Genomic DNA, 18,237 nt, shown 5'->3' with positions numbered 1-18,237 from the left:
ATTTGAGAAACATTTTTAGTTGGTTTTATTGTAGTTTTACTGATATTTGACTACAAAATACTACTTATCTCTGTGGTCATTATAACAGCATGATTTCAGAGAGAGAAAGATGTACAAGATCTGGGAAAAACAAGGGAAGCTGAGACAGGTTAAAAATTGGCTGGGATACAAAGTTTTGATCTTTTAACTAGATACTGATATTTAATGCTCCACATAAACACTCCTGGCAGCTTCACACTGCTTAAAGACAATCAGCACTTTATTTTCTGAAAATACATGCACATCATACATGCACTTATAGACTATAGTCTTTTACTCCATCAATATGAATTTAACCCTGTAATAGCATCCTTTAAGTTCCAGAAGGAAGTTCCCAAGGGGCATGCTAACACCATTTCCTTCACAGGAGATAAACCAAAGTCTGGCGCCTCAGAAAAGCACCTCAGTGTGTGTCATAAAGGATCAAGAATTTTAGCTGAATCTGAATTTTAGGAATCTATATGCAAGTCTGTATTTCAGAAAGTACCATGCAGACAAAGTTTAAAGAATGAGCCAGTTTAAAGGTCACTGCAACTATTTGCTTGAGTTAGATAAATGTCTAATGAGTAACTCTTACTGCATTTATGATGCAGCATTGTGAAGTATAGCATGGCTGTCCATGTTCATGTGCTTTAGAGGTGTCTACAATTTATCCTACATGTATGAACTTGAAAATGTCTCAAAAATAGAAACAAGAAAGCCCCCACCAGATTTAGTTGGAAGACATCCAAATTCCTACCATGTTGTTGCAAAATCTGAGCTCTTAAATTCAACTTCACTTTTTCCAAAGCTTTTTGAGTTCATTGCTTAATCTCTTAACAGAAATTATTACCCCACTTGCCTTTGTATAATTTCCCTATTTCCCTAATTTACCGCAGGTGCAATCACATCACTAATTTCAATGTCTAAGCTACCTCAGGTAACAGAAGGAAATTAAAGAGCGTCACATAAATTGGTCTAATGCATACTATATATTTTTCTTTCACCATATGAAATGCCAATTTTTGTTTACTCTGAATACCATTTTACTCAGGAAGGTCTCCCTTTAAAAAACTACTGTGAGTAAAGGTGTCAAGTGTGAATGCCAAAGGGCTTTTTCCTGTGACAGGACTTTGTCCATTCATGAGATCCTATTGATGTGAACATGTCTTCAGAGTACTTGCCCCCAAATGAAGTTTCTGGTTTTGAACACATTATTTTAATTTTCTTCATAGAAAACATGGTATACAATAGAATCCCTTCTATTTATCCACGATGTTAAACACTGGAAAAAAAACTCCTTCTTACCTGTGTATACTAGAGCACAATCAGTATTTGCTACTCCTTATTTCACTTATGCAGGAGAATTCACATCTCCAAAGCCACTCTGGACTGCCTGAATGGGGATTATAAAGTTGAAGAAGGGCATGGCAAAGAGCGTAATGAATTCTTGAGGAAGCATAACATTGAGACTTATTTAATTAAACAACCTGAGGAGAGTCTATTGACTTTGCCTGAAGATATTGTGAAAGAGGCTGTCAGCTCCTCCGACAGGAGAAACAGTGGAGCTACGTTTACCGAAGGATCCTGGAGCCCTGAACTTCCATTTGATAACATAGTGGGAAAACAAAATGTAAGTCAAACTTCCTTTAATGTCATCAAGTATGAATGCATGTTTGAGTGCACTTTATTAATGGAGGCCTCCGAGGAGACAAATTCATCTTTAACTTTTATTCTAACACGTACTGTAAAAGCAGAGGATTAAACAAATTGTTTCAAGGCAATTCAATTGTTCCGAACTGGGGAAATGCCAGTGGACCAGAGGTTTTGGGTTTGTTTTTCTTTTCCGACTAAAATTAAATACCACACAGCTTAGTTTTAATTGAACCAGTCCATGAAAAAGTAAATTAAAAACAAAGCTAATGTTACTAAACTAGCTGGGACATTCTAGTCAAAGTGTATATCTCATTGCATGGTTTCACTGCACTGTTCTCAAGTAAAGGGATGAGGGAAACGATGCTTTGCCAAAAGCATAGTATAAGTTACTAATATATGAGGGAAAGAAAAAGATCTACCTTTAAAAAGCATCTTGTGAAAACAGGTTGTGCGTTTTTCCACTTTTTTTCCCAAAAAAACATTAAAACCTCATACTCTAAGACATAGTTAAGGTTCACTAACAGATGAATTAGTCTCTAATGTCATGTGTACCTCAATAGAAATATGAGATAATAGCAACTGCTCCTGATCAGATCTTTTCCAAAAACACTGTGTGGCTAATTGCTAGCACCCTGGTAACCAGAAATTCTTGTACACTAATAAAAATCATTTTATGAAGTCTGCTTGGTTAGAAGAATTAAAGATGAGAAGGTTAAAATGCCCTCAGACTCCACTCTTTTTCACTGCACTTGAAAGATCGATAACTCTTTATGAAGCAAGGCCAGCTGAAGCTTTCTTCCATTTTCTTTGAGAGACCTGTAATGACATGATACATTCTTTCTTCTACTGCACAACCTTATTCCTACTTGTCTGAACTGTCTGTTGAACCTCAAGCATTGTTGTGTAGAGGTCTTGCTTTGTCAACTGTCTTCTGCTTCTTACAAATGTGCTCAGAAGTGATAAAATTTCACAATCAATCAGCCCATGGCAGTGTCTTCGTCTCTTCAAACTGAAATTGAGCATGGCATAGTTTATATAAAACACCTGTTTTATATATGTTCTGTACATCTGTGTATCTGCATGTATGCTGCCATTTAGTATTCTCTGTATCTTGCTACCTGTCTCTATATTCTCCTTTCATTAGTAAGAGAGGTATGGGTGCATGCTGCTGTGAATATCTCCTGATCTCTCTCTATTTCTTCTTCTTTCCCTTTAAGATATTCCAATTTCTGTAGTTCAAAAAAATCTGTGTGGTGTAGGCTATCATTTCATTGATCATTTTCTCATCTAAACATGACCTTGATGCTAACAAAGACAAGGAATGAAATAAAGTACTAGTGTTTTTATTGAATTATTGAACAACTCCTGCACCATACTAGTAAAAAGGCCACAAAAATAATTGAAATAGGCATAGCTAAACAGTTGCTTTAAAGCATATTTTTGTCTCATGGCAATAAACAACCCATTTTAGAGCAGTTTCTCACTGTTTTTTAAGAACTTGGGTTTGTGTTGGAAATAGATGTAATTTTTTATAATACAGTTTTACGATAAGCTTTTTGGTAGAGATAAGATTTTAAAAATCTGCTATTCCATGTATGATTCAATTGTTATATAATTTTCAATTTACAGCTGAGAAAATAGAGAGTACTGCTCATAAATAATGTATTTCAGCTCAAAATTCAGATGATAGATTTAAATTATAGTAGGATATAGTAGCTTTTTCCAGAGGTATGTCAGTCTTGGACAGAATAAGCATTTAATAACATTAATTATGCAGCTTAAAGGTCACTGTCAGCAGCAGGCTTTGAGAATCCTAGTAGCAGCAACCCAACAATGAATCACTTCTGTGTGTTTGAATATTTGCCAATAGCATTTAAATTATTTCTTTACCCCATGTAAGTTACAACAAATTTTGAGCAACGCTGATTACATGTATGTTACTTTTAGCTGTAGTTATGTTGGGAAGCACGTGAAAAGGCAAAGTCTTTGTTGAGTTCTCATACTAAACTCAAATTCATCCCAATCCATGCTCATTACCTCAAACTCATTTTCTATGAGCAGCCTAAGTCAGTGTTGATATTGGAGAAGGGAACATTGAAGATGTGTTGATATGAGTAAGGGACAGAATAACCACTTTTTATGTAGGCAGTCACAGATATTAACAAAAACTACATCAGCACGTTTAGCACCCCGTGCCCTGGTGAGGTGCCCTGGTGCTAATGGTGAGATAAACCAAGGGTGCAAGTGTCTCCTCTAAAATTCAGACATGACCAATATGGATGGATTTTTCTGTTATTGAAACAAGGGTCTGGGCATCTTTCTTAAAATAAGAAAGTTGAACAGAAGTTATTTTATGTCAGGAGAGTGAAGGCCTCCTCTAAAATGAATTAATTGTTGATAAAGTTGGATTTCTTCCGTGTGTCTTACAAAAAGAGTAGTTGAAAGCATAATACGATCAGTGTGAGTGGTGCTGGAGGCACCTGGTGGGCCTTTAATGATGTGAACTAGGAAAAAAACCATACACAGAATGTCTTCTATAAGCATATTTTACTAGTGGTTGCAGTGAATCTTAAAAGTTGTCACAAAAATTATACTAAAAGACTGCCAAAATGGCAGGCAAGTCTAAACAAAAGGGTGGCATTGCGAACAAAGGAGCTGGATTTGTGTGCCTACTGACTGTCCCAGGTGTTGATCCCTCACACAGCTCAGCTCCTAAAAATAAGCATTTCATGCCACTCATGGTGCTGTAGGCAGCCTAAAATGATCTGTATGAAAAGGAGCCTATAAAAGACCCATAATCATCTGGACTACCAGTTAGAAGGCCAGGTAAGAGACTCTGATGTCCCAGGTAGTGCTGAATACCTGTGCTGAGACATGCTGAGTGAGAGCTTGATTCAGCTTCTGGACTGTGGCTGCCTTTTGCAGCTTGAGACACCCCAGAGCACCCCAGCTGGTCCCCACCAATAGCACATTGTGTTCCTAAGTCTTGTGCTACATCTCCTGGCTCCTGACTGTTGTCCAGGGTATCCCAGGGCACCTCAGCTGACCACAGCATCTGGAGTGTATATTGGCAGTAATAGCAGTTTAGACAGTTTAGACACCTTCATTTAGGTGTCTTCCTTTTGAATTAAATCCTACCTGCATCCTGTCTTTTAGATGTGACCTTGTATTTTCTTATTTCCCTCCAAAACCTGGTGTTTGCAGTATGAAAAAAAAGAATAATATGAAACCTTTCTAGAGTTTTCTAAATGGCGCTGATTAAAAATTTCCCTTTTTGTTGAGAGCAGGATGCTTGGACTTGTTGCAGGAAAACTTGGCAGGAAGGAAGTAAAATCTAATCTAAGCTGACACTTTAAAGTCTCTATAAAATATGTCTACTGTTGGAGTTTTATTACTTGTTTGCTTTCATTCATCCTCTTTCAGTCTCAGATGCAAGCTTGGCTAGGCTTTTACCTAATAGAACCTTGTGTTTGTTCCTGCATGATGAATGGTTATTGTCAGCATCAGGAAACTTCAAAAGCCCATTGTGGAATTCACAAAAGCTTAGGAGAGGTAAAAGGAACAACCAATATTTCTTTATGTTGACATGACACAGTCTTAAAAGATGCACAGCAAAGACGGGTATACAGAGAAAAAATGCATTTAGAACATATTCTTGAGACAATAATTTGTATGGTATTTTTCATTGTTGTTATTACTAATTACAGGGAAGCAATTTTCTTAAGTAGGTGTATGGGTGCGAGGAATAGAAAACTCCATGAAACACAAATATGAATTTCCTTGTTATCTTCTGAAAATAAATGCAAGTTCAGAATCTATTTTTGCACTAATACCACAGGCACCATAGACATAGTAGTGATGTCATGTTCATCTACCATGAATTCTAAAACACTTCATACAATCTGAAGACAAGTCTTCCTATCAATCAAATCTTAAAATATAATTTGAAGCAAAATGTAGTTGTTTACTAGGATGAACTGAAATTATTTTTCTCATGTAAGTAAAACACGATGCCCAGCTAAAACATTAGGGACCTTCTCCACCCTCATTTCCAGTGGAGAAGTAGAACTATGAGCTAATTCTGAGGAATCAATGTACACAACAACATCTGATGTGATCTCCTTTAACAGTGACTTCAGGCCCACTTGTGCCATTTCATTCACTAAAAATTAATAAGAACTTTTAGCTCATTTTAAAAGAGATAGGAGAACCTAAACTAAAGTAGTGTGTAGTGTGTAATAATGTAGTATTTATCCATTTGACTCAATGGATTGTTTTCTCCAAGGTTAAGATATGGAGTCAGGCATATCTGAAACTTCAGTATAAGAAAAGTTTCCTTGGTACTGATTTTTTCTCCAAATGTTGATGATACTGATTTGCTAGACAGAAGAAGGGAAGATTTGAGTAGAGTGGTTTGCCAAACCTTCACAATTTAAGTCATTTACTAAGCAAACAGAAAAATTGTTTTTCACTTAAACAGAGAGAATATTTAAATCCTGATGCCCTTTTCTGCCTTATTTTGGGGTCTTAAGCTACTGATGAAGAGATGGAATATGAGATACTATCTGTGACTACCTGTGACTATGGAGTCCATGGACTTGATTTTAGGACTGTAAGGATAGTTGCCACTTTGGGTTTGGCAGTGGGTACCTGAGACCCTTCCTATGTTTAAATATACTCTCCAAGATTCATCAGAATGTATCTGGGGAGGATGGTTTGAATATGAACAAGGGTAATCTCCCTCTAGCATTTGTATGATCCAAAAGAATATGCTTTACTGGTTTATCTAGTGACAATACATCCTAAACTGCTTCAACAATGCCCAATAGGAGGTACAGCTGAAGGTCTTTATAGTAAGGAACTATGGAATAAATTTTCTCAAGCAAAAGTGTATTTCTTATCTGTATTAATTCTGGAATGTCTTATGCTATCATGTATGAAGTTTTATATCCTTTCCATTCATTAACATTTCCTAACCATTGGGAGTATCACACTGGTAGAATTTATTTTCCTATTCAAGTGGGACAGAGCTGCTTCACAGTGGTTTGTGTCATGAAGTGATACCATGAAAACAGGAATGAGTTATTCTCTTTATGAAAAGAAACTCTAACTTTGCTGAAGGTGAAGCACCCTTCATACTATCTCTGTTAGAATTCCTTTGCAAAGCTATGCAAAAGTATTTTCTTTTTTTTTTCTTTTGATTAGTCAATGAAGTACCAAAGGAATAATGCATTTGAGACAATATTTAAAATAATAATGTGAATTACAGTTAAATTAAATCATATAGCCTAACTGCAATCTAGATTGGCTGACATATACCAGTAGTGAAGAAGAACATACTATTTGAAAACTCACACTGAAGTAATCAGAAATGTCACCTTCTTCACTCCTGACTAACTGATCTGTTCCTTAACTATACACATACAGTAACTCTAAGATAAGAAAAACCTCATTAATCCTGTTTTGTGACTTTTGTTTTCTGACTTTTGTTTTCTGTATTTTCCATTCCTATTTACTAAAATTGCTCCCCTCATGCATGCTCTAATATTGAAATAGCTGTATTTGGAAAGGGGAATATAGTCCTAGTGCTCAGTGCAGCAGCAAACCTCCTAGTCTGTATTAAAGAAGGCATCAAAGTAATCCCCTTAATCTACTGTATGTGTTTAGTGGAACAGACTTATTATTTTACACTTCTGTAGATTTCATTGAATGAATTGCATGGAATGCTGTAATGGTTTGCAATGCAACATGATCTAAAACATTGCATTTTTAACCCAAGGGGACCAGCAGGTTTATTCTGTTTGCATGTGCTTTCCCCTAGACTCTGGCTGCCCTAACAAGAAATTCAATAAATCTGCTTCCAAACCATCTTGCACAAGCTTTGCATGTCCAGTCTGGGCCTGAGGAAATTAACAAGCGAATAGAGCACACCATCGACTTACGGAGTGGCGATAAATTGAGAAGAGAGCATATCAAGCCTTTTTCACTGATGTTTAAAGACTCCAGCCTGGAGCATAAGGTAGCTGGGTCTTGGTAGCTGCATTATTCACAACTCAAATTGTAATAAATGTTCACTGAAGCAGAGAAGCTGTAGGTTCTGGCTTGCATTGTTTGTTTTCTTGTTTTGGTTTTCTTTTTCATTTTGTTTCAGTTCTCAGAAGCTGGGATTGAGCTAGAGTTCATAATACGTGGTGTCATGATACAGGTGTTATAATGCTGCAATGACTGCATTTCACTGTTGGAAAATAAGTCTACTGAGCAAACTTGCCTTCTGAAAGCAACATCCATTTCCCGTGTTCCACTTGCTCTCGAGTATAAGCAGTTTTCTGTCAGATGACAGGTTACTTTGTCACTAACAGTGATTAAGCATGTTAATAAACTGACACTTCCATTAAAAAATATATCTATATCTATATAGATATTTTCATTTCATTTAGTCATAGAATCCCTCTGATATCCTCTAGACAGCTGCTTTGTTTTTTTCAAGTCAATACTAATTCTTCAACTCTTTGTTTTAAACATCCTTTTTTAAAATTTGCTTCTAAGCGGTCAATATTGTTTGTGTCTTTGCTGCTTCTCAACAGCAATACGATCTCACTAGTTTCTATTTCAGTCTACATCCAGATGTAAGTTATAAGTTTAAAAAGATAAGGCAATGGGAGAATGTTCCTTGAAAGCTGATGGCACAGGGTGAGTGAGGTTGCACAGATCTCAAATAATTTCATTGACTTGTATGCTACTACAGTGCAGCAACAGCAGGTCTGCAGTATGATGTGCACTTGACTGAAAAGAAATAAAAATAATGGGGAATTGGAAACATGGAGGCTCACTTCTCCATCATCGCTTTAACCTCCACTGGAAAACAGACTTTTTCACTTGACTTATGGTAGATTAGTCCTCGAGAAGTCCCATTGGTGAGACCCTGAAGTATATCTAAGCCCTTATTGCATAAGCAATCCTGTAGAAGGAAAAAGAAATGTTTGTTAAAAAAAATAAAGTATTCCATTTCCCCATGAGGATATTTATGACACTGAGACACAGGTAGAATAGCCAAAGCAAAATTATCCACTAATAATTATCTACTGAAACAGAAGATATGAAGACATTTCTTTCAGTATGAAGACATTTCTTCAGATATGAAGACATTTCTTTCAGTAAAGCTTTCATGTAAAGCTGACAGGGACACAGAGGAAGTGAAATCCAAGAGTGCTGATATCAATTATCAATTATCAGCCACAACAAAGAAAAAAAAGAAAACAAACAAACAAACAAAAAAACCCCACCAAAACACAAAACACATCTATAAGAGAAGTGTTGAATTCAATTTAAATGTAATTTAAGGAGAAAAAAAAAAGAACCATGCTCTAATCCATCTCATTATACAGGTCAGATTTAAAATATTTATAAAGTTTTAATTGAATCTGGATGACAAAAGGTCTATTTAAAAGTTAACATTTTTAGTAGGTTTGATACATTTTCTTCCCATCTTCCCAGTACGACATTTCCAATGAAAAACTGTGCTGCAGAGTTTGGAAAGTGATGCTTTTGTTCAATATTTCCTTAGGTGTTAATCCCCACCAGTAAACGCAGGTAATAAAAACACAAAATCTTTCCAGTAAAGTTGACTGAATCCTCTTTCTATTCTCTAAATTAGGCTGTTTTTTTCACATTACACACAGAAGTAAAGTTTTAAAAAATATCACTGCTGCTTTATTTGCTCTGGTACATTTGCTCTATCTAACCTCGAACAGTTGGATAGCTGCTGGCCAGCAACCTCCTTGCTTCTGTTCAGGATACTGGGACATCATTAGTATGCTCAGATAATGATGGGGAATGCAACAGGATACAAAGGGATGATGTGGATTAAGGAAAGATGAATTATAGTGTCCTCTTTGTTGTAGGCAGGAGCAATGTCTTGTGGGACCACATGGGAAATGTCCCTTTCCTCCTCATTTGGCTGTGCAGTAATTACAGGTTTGTCCTCATAACCTTAGTGTTTAACCATAGTCTACAGGCAGACATGAAAAAAGTAATATTTGAATCATTTTCCTACAGAAAGTAGCTATTTCCCCCATGCTATCTTATATCACTACCACTTTCTCCCGTCTTCCTGCTTGTTTAGAAAACAAACCAAACTCAGGTTTAAATTGGAACCTTGTAAAGCTCTTCCAGCAGTCTTTTTCCTCTGCTCTCCCCACCCCTAACATTTCAGTCTGGAATTATGGGGGTTTTTTTCTAGCCATTAACATTTTGCAACTGCTTACATGACCTTCTACACCAACATCTTGAGCTGTTCCCTGCAGAGTGGCTGATAGAGCAGACAGTGTGTGCCTATTCCCCTCCCATCTCCCACTGCTGTTCCCATTCACTGCCACTCACCTTCTGTTCAGCACAGTGACAGGATGAAGTCAGAGGGAGCTCTGGAGTAAAGTAACTTCCCCCACATAGACTGTTGTGCCCTCTCATTTAGCCATCACACTTTCAGGCAGAGCTGGCAGTTGCCTAATACTTATTTCTGTTATCTGTAAGTACCTCTTGCCCCAGACTTTACAGTTTACAGTATGCAGAAGAACCAGTGCCATGGCTGAAATCCTGATCAAGAAGCCTTAACCTTGTTCAATGAGAATTATGTTAGTGTTCTGCACCTCAAATGACAGAGAAATGAGTAACCTTATGAACAACAAACTATATTTCTTCCTCCTGAATTAGTAACACGACTACCATCGTGTGGGATCATGGGGTGACATGAATAGATCTGAAAAGTCATACTGGACTTCTGTTTAAACAGTTCAGTTTGCTTTGGGAATTTTTCACTATCAAACAATTGCAGTGAATTGCATGTTTACACTAGCAATGAAATTTCTGTTTTGCTTCCTTTGAGATTTCAAAAAGTTAGAAAAAAATCCCAAAATAATTCTGGAATTGGCATGCCCAAAACTACCATGGATCACAGATCCTGGTTTGCACTGATTTAAATGACTGGTATATCACAGCAGTTTAAGCCACTATAATGGCTTAACCAGTCCTCTGTTATCTCATTGCTCTACGTCCTTCTCAGTGATAGAATAAATCTGTATTCCACAGCAAGCAGTAGAGGTTGCATTAGTGAATGAATTATCTGCTTGAGGCAGTATGTGCATTTCCACATGAATTCTGTAATTCTCTATTTTTCATAGGAGTTGTGCAGGATCCCCACCTGGTATACTTTATAGATCCTTCACTCAAATAGACTAGTCATTACTAACCATTATTTCACTCATTATCACTTTTATGTCATTTAGAGACAATATAGTCTCAGTTTTGCTAGAGGTTCTTTTCACAAATAGCATGTGGGTTGATAGAGCAATTCATCATAGGAGAGTGCTTCTGACGGTAGCACGTAAATATACTAAGAGTTTCCAAATATGTAATGGCTCATAAGGAAAATATGCTACTACTTCAAATGATTCCAATAATTAAAAGATATCAACATGAGGATCTACCTTAATATCAGTGACTTGGAAATATCCATACCATGTCCTTTCTTATAGGATAAAGCAGAGATACAGGGCAGGGAATTTACATGCTGGTAGGATTTTGTTAAAGAAAGTTTCCAGTGTAAAGACTGGATTAAATATAAAGATATTCTAAGTCTTCCTGCATATTTGTATCTAGATTATAAATCAGACTGGTCTTAGAGGTGAATCATCTACATATTTTCTGAGAGGTGAGCACACTGAAATATTAAAAGGACTTTGAATTTCATAGTACAGGTTTTCTTAGTTCAAATATTAGAATTAAACATCTGGGTTTCTCTGTTTCAGAATTTCTGGTGAGTAAGACAAATAAAAAATTAAATTAGTAGAGGAACAATTTTGCTATTTCTGCATGCTGTATCCCAACAGACATGGGGCATCAGCTCCTTCCTTCAACTCAAAAACTTCCAGTTGCAAGGAGTTCTGCAAGAAACACTGGGCAAACTCCAGGCCGGTTCAGCAACTTTTCTATTATTGGTCAGCAACTAGATCTGTGTCTACCCTTTAGTCTTCTCAGGAGTTCATTTCTTCATTTGCCTTGGACTTCTTGATACATCTTATTCTGTCCCTCACCTGTATTGCAGAAGCTTTTTCATCATTGCTCTGAAGATGAAAAAAAACATGGTCTCCCATTTCATTCATAAGGTCCTATCTGAGTCAAAAGCATCACTGAGGATAAGTCCAAAAACCTTACTCCCCGGTGCACATTTTCTCTAGGTGGATATGTAAAGCCTCTTGTATTACCAGTGCTCCCCTTTCAAAGAGCTGTGGGAAAAGAGGAGGGGTGGAGAATAAGCAGCATTAATCAACAGAGGAAACTTGGCCTTTCTCACACAAACTCAGTTTCAGACAGCTGACTGGGCAGAAGGTAAACAGTTCCCTCCCAACAGTGCAGGTGAATGGCTCAAGCCCCATGGGAAGCAGGGTCTGCCTTCACTATGCCATGAACAAGTCACTCCAGTGCAGGTAGGTCTGTGGGATGTTGCAGTGAAGGTTTTCATTACAGATAAGGTCACAACATGATTCTTCCTACCACTCTACATGGCTCTGGTTAGCTACATGCCTCCTATGCCTTTTGAAGGGCCTTGAGGCTTAGTCAGTCCTCCAATTACTTATCCAAGTCATTAAGGGGTAGACTGCTACAGAACTGCTATGTTTATCATTTATGTCAGTGCTGCCTGGGGATGCCAACAATTCCTCAACACAATATTCTTACTGATTAGAACACAGCATCCATCCTTTTGACATAACGCTCAACGCAGCAGGTCATTCTATGTTTGTGTTTCATTCATTTAGTTTGCTATAATTTCCCTATGGAACAGCTGGGATTTCATGTTATATTTTAAGGAACACACCTTTTTTTTTCTCTAATCAAAAAAAGCCCTGGTCTATTATTTATGCAGGCTGACGCAGTTCTGTTTTCCTGCACATGAAATCAGGGCCAGTGCCTCTGTGCTTCCTGCAGCAACGTGAAGTGGAGGTGACTGTGAGCACTATCAAAAATAATGTCAAAGTGATACTGCCAACAGCAGAGACAAGGTATAATCACAGGAGAGGAGGAGTCAAAATGAGAGACACCAACAAATAAACCCCCTATCTTACTCATAACAAATGGGGGTAGGAAAGAGAAAATCCTTTTCCCCATTTTGGGAGTTTGAGACTCCTTTGACCAGATGTTCATAGCTGAAATGAAGTCCCTACCAAAGGTCCAGGTAAGGAATATAGCTGAGGTCTAGATAGGATCTTCCTTCAAGAGCAAATTAGCTATAAAATCCAGCTAATAGCTGAACTCTCTCAGTGTTTGTCATTGACATATTTCTTAACCGGTTTTACTTTTTATCACTTATAATGCTTTCTAGGCATTTATAACAGTAGTTTACCCTATTTCCAAATTGCTGAGGAAAGATTCTGGTATATGATATCTCTGACTCTGATTTCCTTTTGTTCTGTCCAAGTAACTCTTAGACCCTTCAAAACTGCAAGAGTTTAAATAAAATGGAGTTATTGTTCAGAGGAAGAAAAATTACCGGGGCAAGCCTCTGTGGGATTTCTTATAAGGTGAAGAAATTTTAGTGGTATCCATATAGGATAAAGAGAAATACAAAAACAGGTCTATGGACTATTCTTCATCTGCTGTAACCAACTTTTAAGGAGTTTAACTGAATTAGCAATGATAAGTACCAGCTGATGACTCGGTTAACATTTCCACTTTAACTGTGTTTTGTGGTTTGTGGATGTATCTGTTACTCCTTTTCTTGGTAATTCCCACAAAAAGGAACAGCATTTCCAGTGGTTTAATGTGATGGAGAAAAATACTTTTTCAATAAATTTTAATAATAATGCATTTCAAGTAGTCTTTTACATAATATTATCTTCATTTTCTCCTTGGAGAATGACCATATTGCCAAGTTTCTGCACAGCCCCTGAATAAGTTAGGATGTAGAGATCATGACTCACATCCCAAATAGCCACAGAATGTCCAAACTGTACTTTTCTTAAAAAAGAGAAGTAAAAAAAAAAAAGAGTGGCTTCAATTTAGCCAGCATGGAGACACCTCTGTGCCATCATGCATGCAGAGTCACAGATGACTTCAGTGTTTGTCTTCAGGTGAAAAAAACTTGTTATTAAGTATTTTATTAAGTGAATAAATATAAAGTATTTAGTATTCTGCTCAGCAGCACAAGCTCCTAATATCTTCCTGAGGCTTTATAAAGTTAATAATTTTGAAGTAGAAGTTTGTTTTGCAAATTACAGCATTTAACTCTCTTGGTTAAAATATTTTGCCAGCTTATTAATAATTTATTTGTTGTGTTTAATTTTAAAAAACAAATTCAGGTTTATTGATTTATTAGCTCTTTGTGGCACTTTTCTCAGCATCTCCTATATACATCGGTCGTTTTGAAACTGCTGCATGGGTTAACAGCTAATTTACTCTTCTGTGTTTGTTTTGTTTTTTTTTTTTTTTATTCTAGTATTCTCAAATGCGGGATGAAGTATTCAAATCAAACTTGGTGTGTGCATTTATTGTTCTTGTATTTATCACGGCTATCCAAAGCTTACTTCCTTCTTCCAGGTAAATACAGAAATATATCTCTATATATCTTTAGGCACTCTTGGGGAGACAGCAAGATAGCATTCCTAGGCTTGATGTGCAATGAACCAATAAAATCTGCTTGTTCCCCAAAAGTGTTTGGTAATACTTTTTTGCAATATTAACGACTTTTGTGTCACATTTTCTGCAGCTACATGTTTTCAAGTAAGACAGCAGCATCTACTGTTATTATGTTATTGTCTTTTCAAGTAGAATGACCACTGAGATAAGTGGGAACTTTGAGTTACAAAAATTTGTCACAGTGTGTCCTGGTGAAACAGGATCCAGCCTTATAACAGAGCCTCTTAGCTAGGTGGCTGGTAACCACCTTGGGTATCAGTGATTCTTTTGATTTTGTTTCATACATGCTATGTAAGAAAATCGTACTCTTTGTTGCTGATAAAGTGTATTACCCAGCTGAGGGAAGGCAATCTTGTGCTATTAAGAAGCAAGCAGGTGATCTAGTAGATCTGTTTTCACTTGTTCTTTTCTCTGAGGCTCACCAAAGCAACAGTTTCCTATCAAGGTGATGAAAATGTGACATAGATGAAACCCCTGTGTCCTCATTTCAGAGTCAAACCCATCAATTGGCACTTTTGTCTACTATTTAATAGTGACAAAAGTGTGTGCAAGGACTGAGGTCAGTTTTCTAGAGCAGGACTGCCACTATAAACAAGTCTCTGGTCCCATTTGGTCTTTGATAGAGCAAGTGCTAAAATGGAAATGCCCAGATGAACATAATTCTCAGGTGGTTTCCAACACTCAGATGAACCTTAACTTACCACTGACCATAGAGTAACTTTAAAAATATTTGTATTAAGAAATAAGACATTTACTGTGATACAGTATTGCAGCAAGATTTCTGGAATCATCTCTGGAAGACCTGATTCACTGGCTTTATGCCTAAGAACACCAAAGTGGTGGTTAGGGGCAGACAACTACACTCTATAGCAGTGGCGTCCCATGTGTTTTGTAATTCTCAGATAGAGAAAACACTCTGATCTTCTGCTGTTCCTTATGTGCTATGTTGCTCTGATACTAGTAAGTTTGCCTGCTTTTTTAAAGTTCTTCCAATACACATTCAAAATTCTTCACTTGTGGTAGCTGTTTTTGCTTGTTAGTTTATTTGTTTGTTTGTTAATTTTTTCCTCAATAGGTACAAGAAGATTTATGGATCTGATTAATCAGATTTCCAAAAATATTTCTGCTGCTATATCAATCAAAATACATTTTTTTTATAACTGGACAGGTTCATCTCTGTTAATTCTGATGCTTTTCTGTGTCTGGTGCTATTGGAATTAGGGGGGAAGAAGTCACACAGTCACACTGCCTGGTTTCCTATCTTGCCAGTAGTCTTCTGTCTGTGGACCTTTATGTCACTAAATTTTAAACAGGCTGTAAATGCAACTAGGTTGAAAGGAAGATTAGATAAATTCCTACCAGAAAAGATCAGCAGAGGTTTATAAACAAAAGTATGGCCTTGGCCTCAATGATGCCCTTGCAGGTTGATTGCTGGAACCAGGGAAGATATTTAGGGAAAGGATATTTACCACTCTCCCTTTTGTGAAAGAAATTTTGGAGCCCTATGGGTGTTTTATGGCAGTCCTAATGTTCTGCCAGGAGCTGAAGATCACTGAGAAGGCTTAAGAAGGCAAATTTTGGTCTTGATTTTTCAAATTCTGATACTCTGCTTCAAAAAATATGTTTCAGCTTTTAAAAAGCATGCCTGTCAACAGATGAGCAACCCTAAAATAGCAGGATAGGAGTTTTTGATGAGAAAGTTTCAATATGCTTAAACATATTGAATGAGAAAATAATCTGGAAGTTCAAATTTCCTCAGTTCCAGTTTTAAAAGCAATTCAAGGTATGAACAAATGAACCAACCAGCAGAAAGTAAGACAAGATTTGGATTCAGAGAGTCTTTCAGATAACTGCATGATCATATGTTATATCTCTGCTAGATATCAGTGAAGTAAAGTAGCATGGAAATAATTTCTGTGAAACAACTAACTATAATTCACATGTAAGAGTTCTTCAGTGAATGCTTCAGATTTCTGTTGAACAAGGATGAAATTTTGTATTTGCTTAAGTAGATGTGAGAATATTTCTTTGAGCTGAGTCTTTTGGTGATTTCTGAAAATTTGGTGAAAGAAAACATTATTTAAATCATCATAAAACATATCTTACTAAAGTTCTTCAGGGAGTTTCCCAGGTAGCTTGTCTTAGTTTGTGTGTTAAACAAGGGAATCACATTTCAACAGAAGGAAATCTACTCTGTATGGGAGTTTCAGAATTTTATCTCAGCTTACATCTATCTCTTTAAGGATAAACATTTGATCCATTTGTACTTTTTCGCTGACAGGGCAGAGACATCACTGAATTTAAAAATCTTTACAATAGTTTTCATTCTTTGAAATATTGAGTTGGGTAAATTACTCTAAGTGAGATAAATTAATGCCATATTTCTACTCTAATTATCCTCTACAAAACCATTATGTTAAATTGCCAACCTTGCAGTGATTCATCTGCTCCATCTGAGAGGCCTGGGAGTTTCATTCATTTCCTGCAATGAACTTTTTATATGCTCATAAGGACCATAGATCATACTAGAGTAGACTGCTGAACTACTCTTATTTCTGTCAGTTTTTTACTGGGTTATTCTTGTGAGGGGAGGAAAAACACACTTCAAACTGTTGTTCATTTAAACACCTGCATCGTCTGCTTTACATAATTTTTCCTTCTAGTTCAAGTCTTGCTTTAAGACTGTACATGAAGAGAGAAGGCAAAAGCTCATTTCAAACTTCACTTATCCTGGCAATAAGGGAACCCCTAAAAAGAAAACCATTTGGTCTTGAATCTCATCTTGAATGAAGGGGGAATCCAACCCAGGTGTCCTGGTTCTGATAGAAGTTCACGGACAGAAGAGTATTATGTTTTTTTGTTCCAATTCCTCTAATCTTGTCTATATGTTCTACAGTACTTGATCCTATCAGCATACTGCCAATATCTTTGCACAGATACTGGATTGGTCATCTAGGAGGTCACAGTGCACCAACTTCAGTCTTGTCTTTACATCGAGCAGGCTTAAACAAGAGACAAAAACATTAATCTTCCATTGAACAGCTACAGTGGAAGAATTCTTGTTGCCTATCTATTTATTGTGAACAAATAAAAGACCACAGTTTCTCAAGCATCTGAGGTATTTACACTGAATTTCAGATTTATATCCCAGATTTAGGTCTGTAGATGATCCCTTTATAGTACCTTAATTCAAAAGCATGGCTCTTATATAGAGTTGGGCAATCTAAGAGAAGAACTCATGTTTAGTGTCCTCAGGCCTGATCTCTTGAGGCTTGATCCTAATCTTTTTCAAGGCCTTAATTTGGTTTCATTTAGAGCTCGGTCAGGCTAGGTCAGCAGAACTGGTAAGCTACATCTGCATATATAGACTGTCTATATATATCTCAGATATAGTTAGAAACTATCAGTTCCAAATCAGTTCTCAGTCATCTGGCTTTGTAAAGCAGGAAGGTTGTTGCAAAATGCTGCTGTACCATGGGAGACTGAAGGAATTGATCTCACATCACTGTCTGTCAGTGCAGTGTCTATAACCCGGGTTCAAAGAATAGCCACTGGAGAATGGGTCAAACAGTGTCAAGATGACTTCTATCTGCATAAATCTAAGAGACTGCTGTGCACTGAGGTGAATTGTAATCTAAACTATACGGCTCTCTTGTTGAGCTCTCTTGACTCCCTTGACTAGTTCTCCATGAACATATTGTCCAACTTTTCTCCGGATTTATTGGCTGTCATTCCCTCATCTTTCAGAGGGCTGGAGCACCTCCCTATTAAGACAGGCTGAGATAGTTGAGGTTGTTCAGCCTGGAGAAGATTCCAGGGAGACCCTTCAGGACCTTCCAGTACCCATAAGAAAGGGACTTTTTACAAGGGCATGTA

General features: G+C 37.0%; 1 protein-coding gene across 2 annotated transcripts in view; it reads left to right on the top strand.

Annotated features, from left to right (window-relative positions):
• ADCY8 (adenylate cyclase 8) overlaps positions 1-18,237 on the top strand; it is a 125,140-nt gene that overhangs the window by 75,412 nt on the left and 31,491 nt on the right. Inside the window, exons 7-9 of one of the 2 annotated variants that reach the window (XM_017825252.1) lie at positions 1,381-1,651; positions 7,496-7,693; positions 14,162-14,262. In XM_017825252.1, coding sequence (XP_017680741.1) covers positions 1,381-1,651; positions 7,496-7,693; positions 14,162-14,262 — 570 coding nt within the window. The remainder of the gene's footprint in view (positions 1-1,380; positions 1,652-7,495; positions 7,694-14,161; positions 14,263-18,237) is intronic. The other variant, XM_017825253.1, reaches the window with a different exon arrangement.

Source organism: Lepidothrix coronata, unplaced genomic scaffold (assembly GCF_001604755.1).
Source record: "Lepidothrix coronata isolate B3197 unplaced genomic scaffold, Lepidothrix_coronata-1.0 Scaffold117, whole genome shotgun sequence".
Classification (NCBI taxonomy): Eukaryota; Metazoa; Chordata; class Aves; order Passeriformes; family Pipridae; genus Lepidothrix; species Lepidothrix coronata.
The sequence above is the reverse complement of the archived record's forward strand: the minus strand, read 5'-3'. Positions and strand labels throughout refer to the sequence as shown.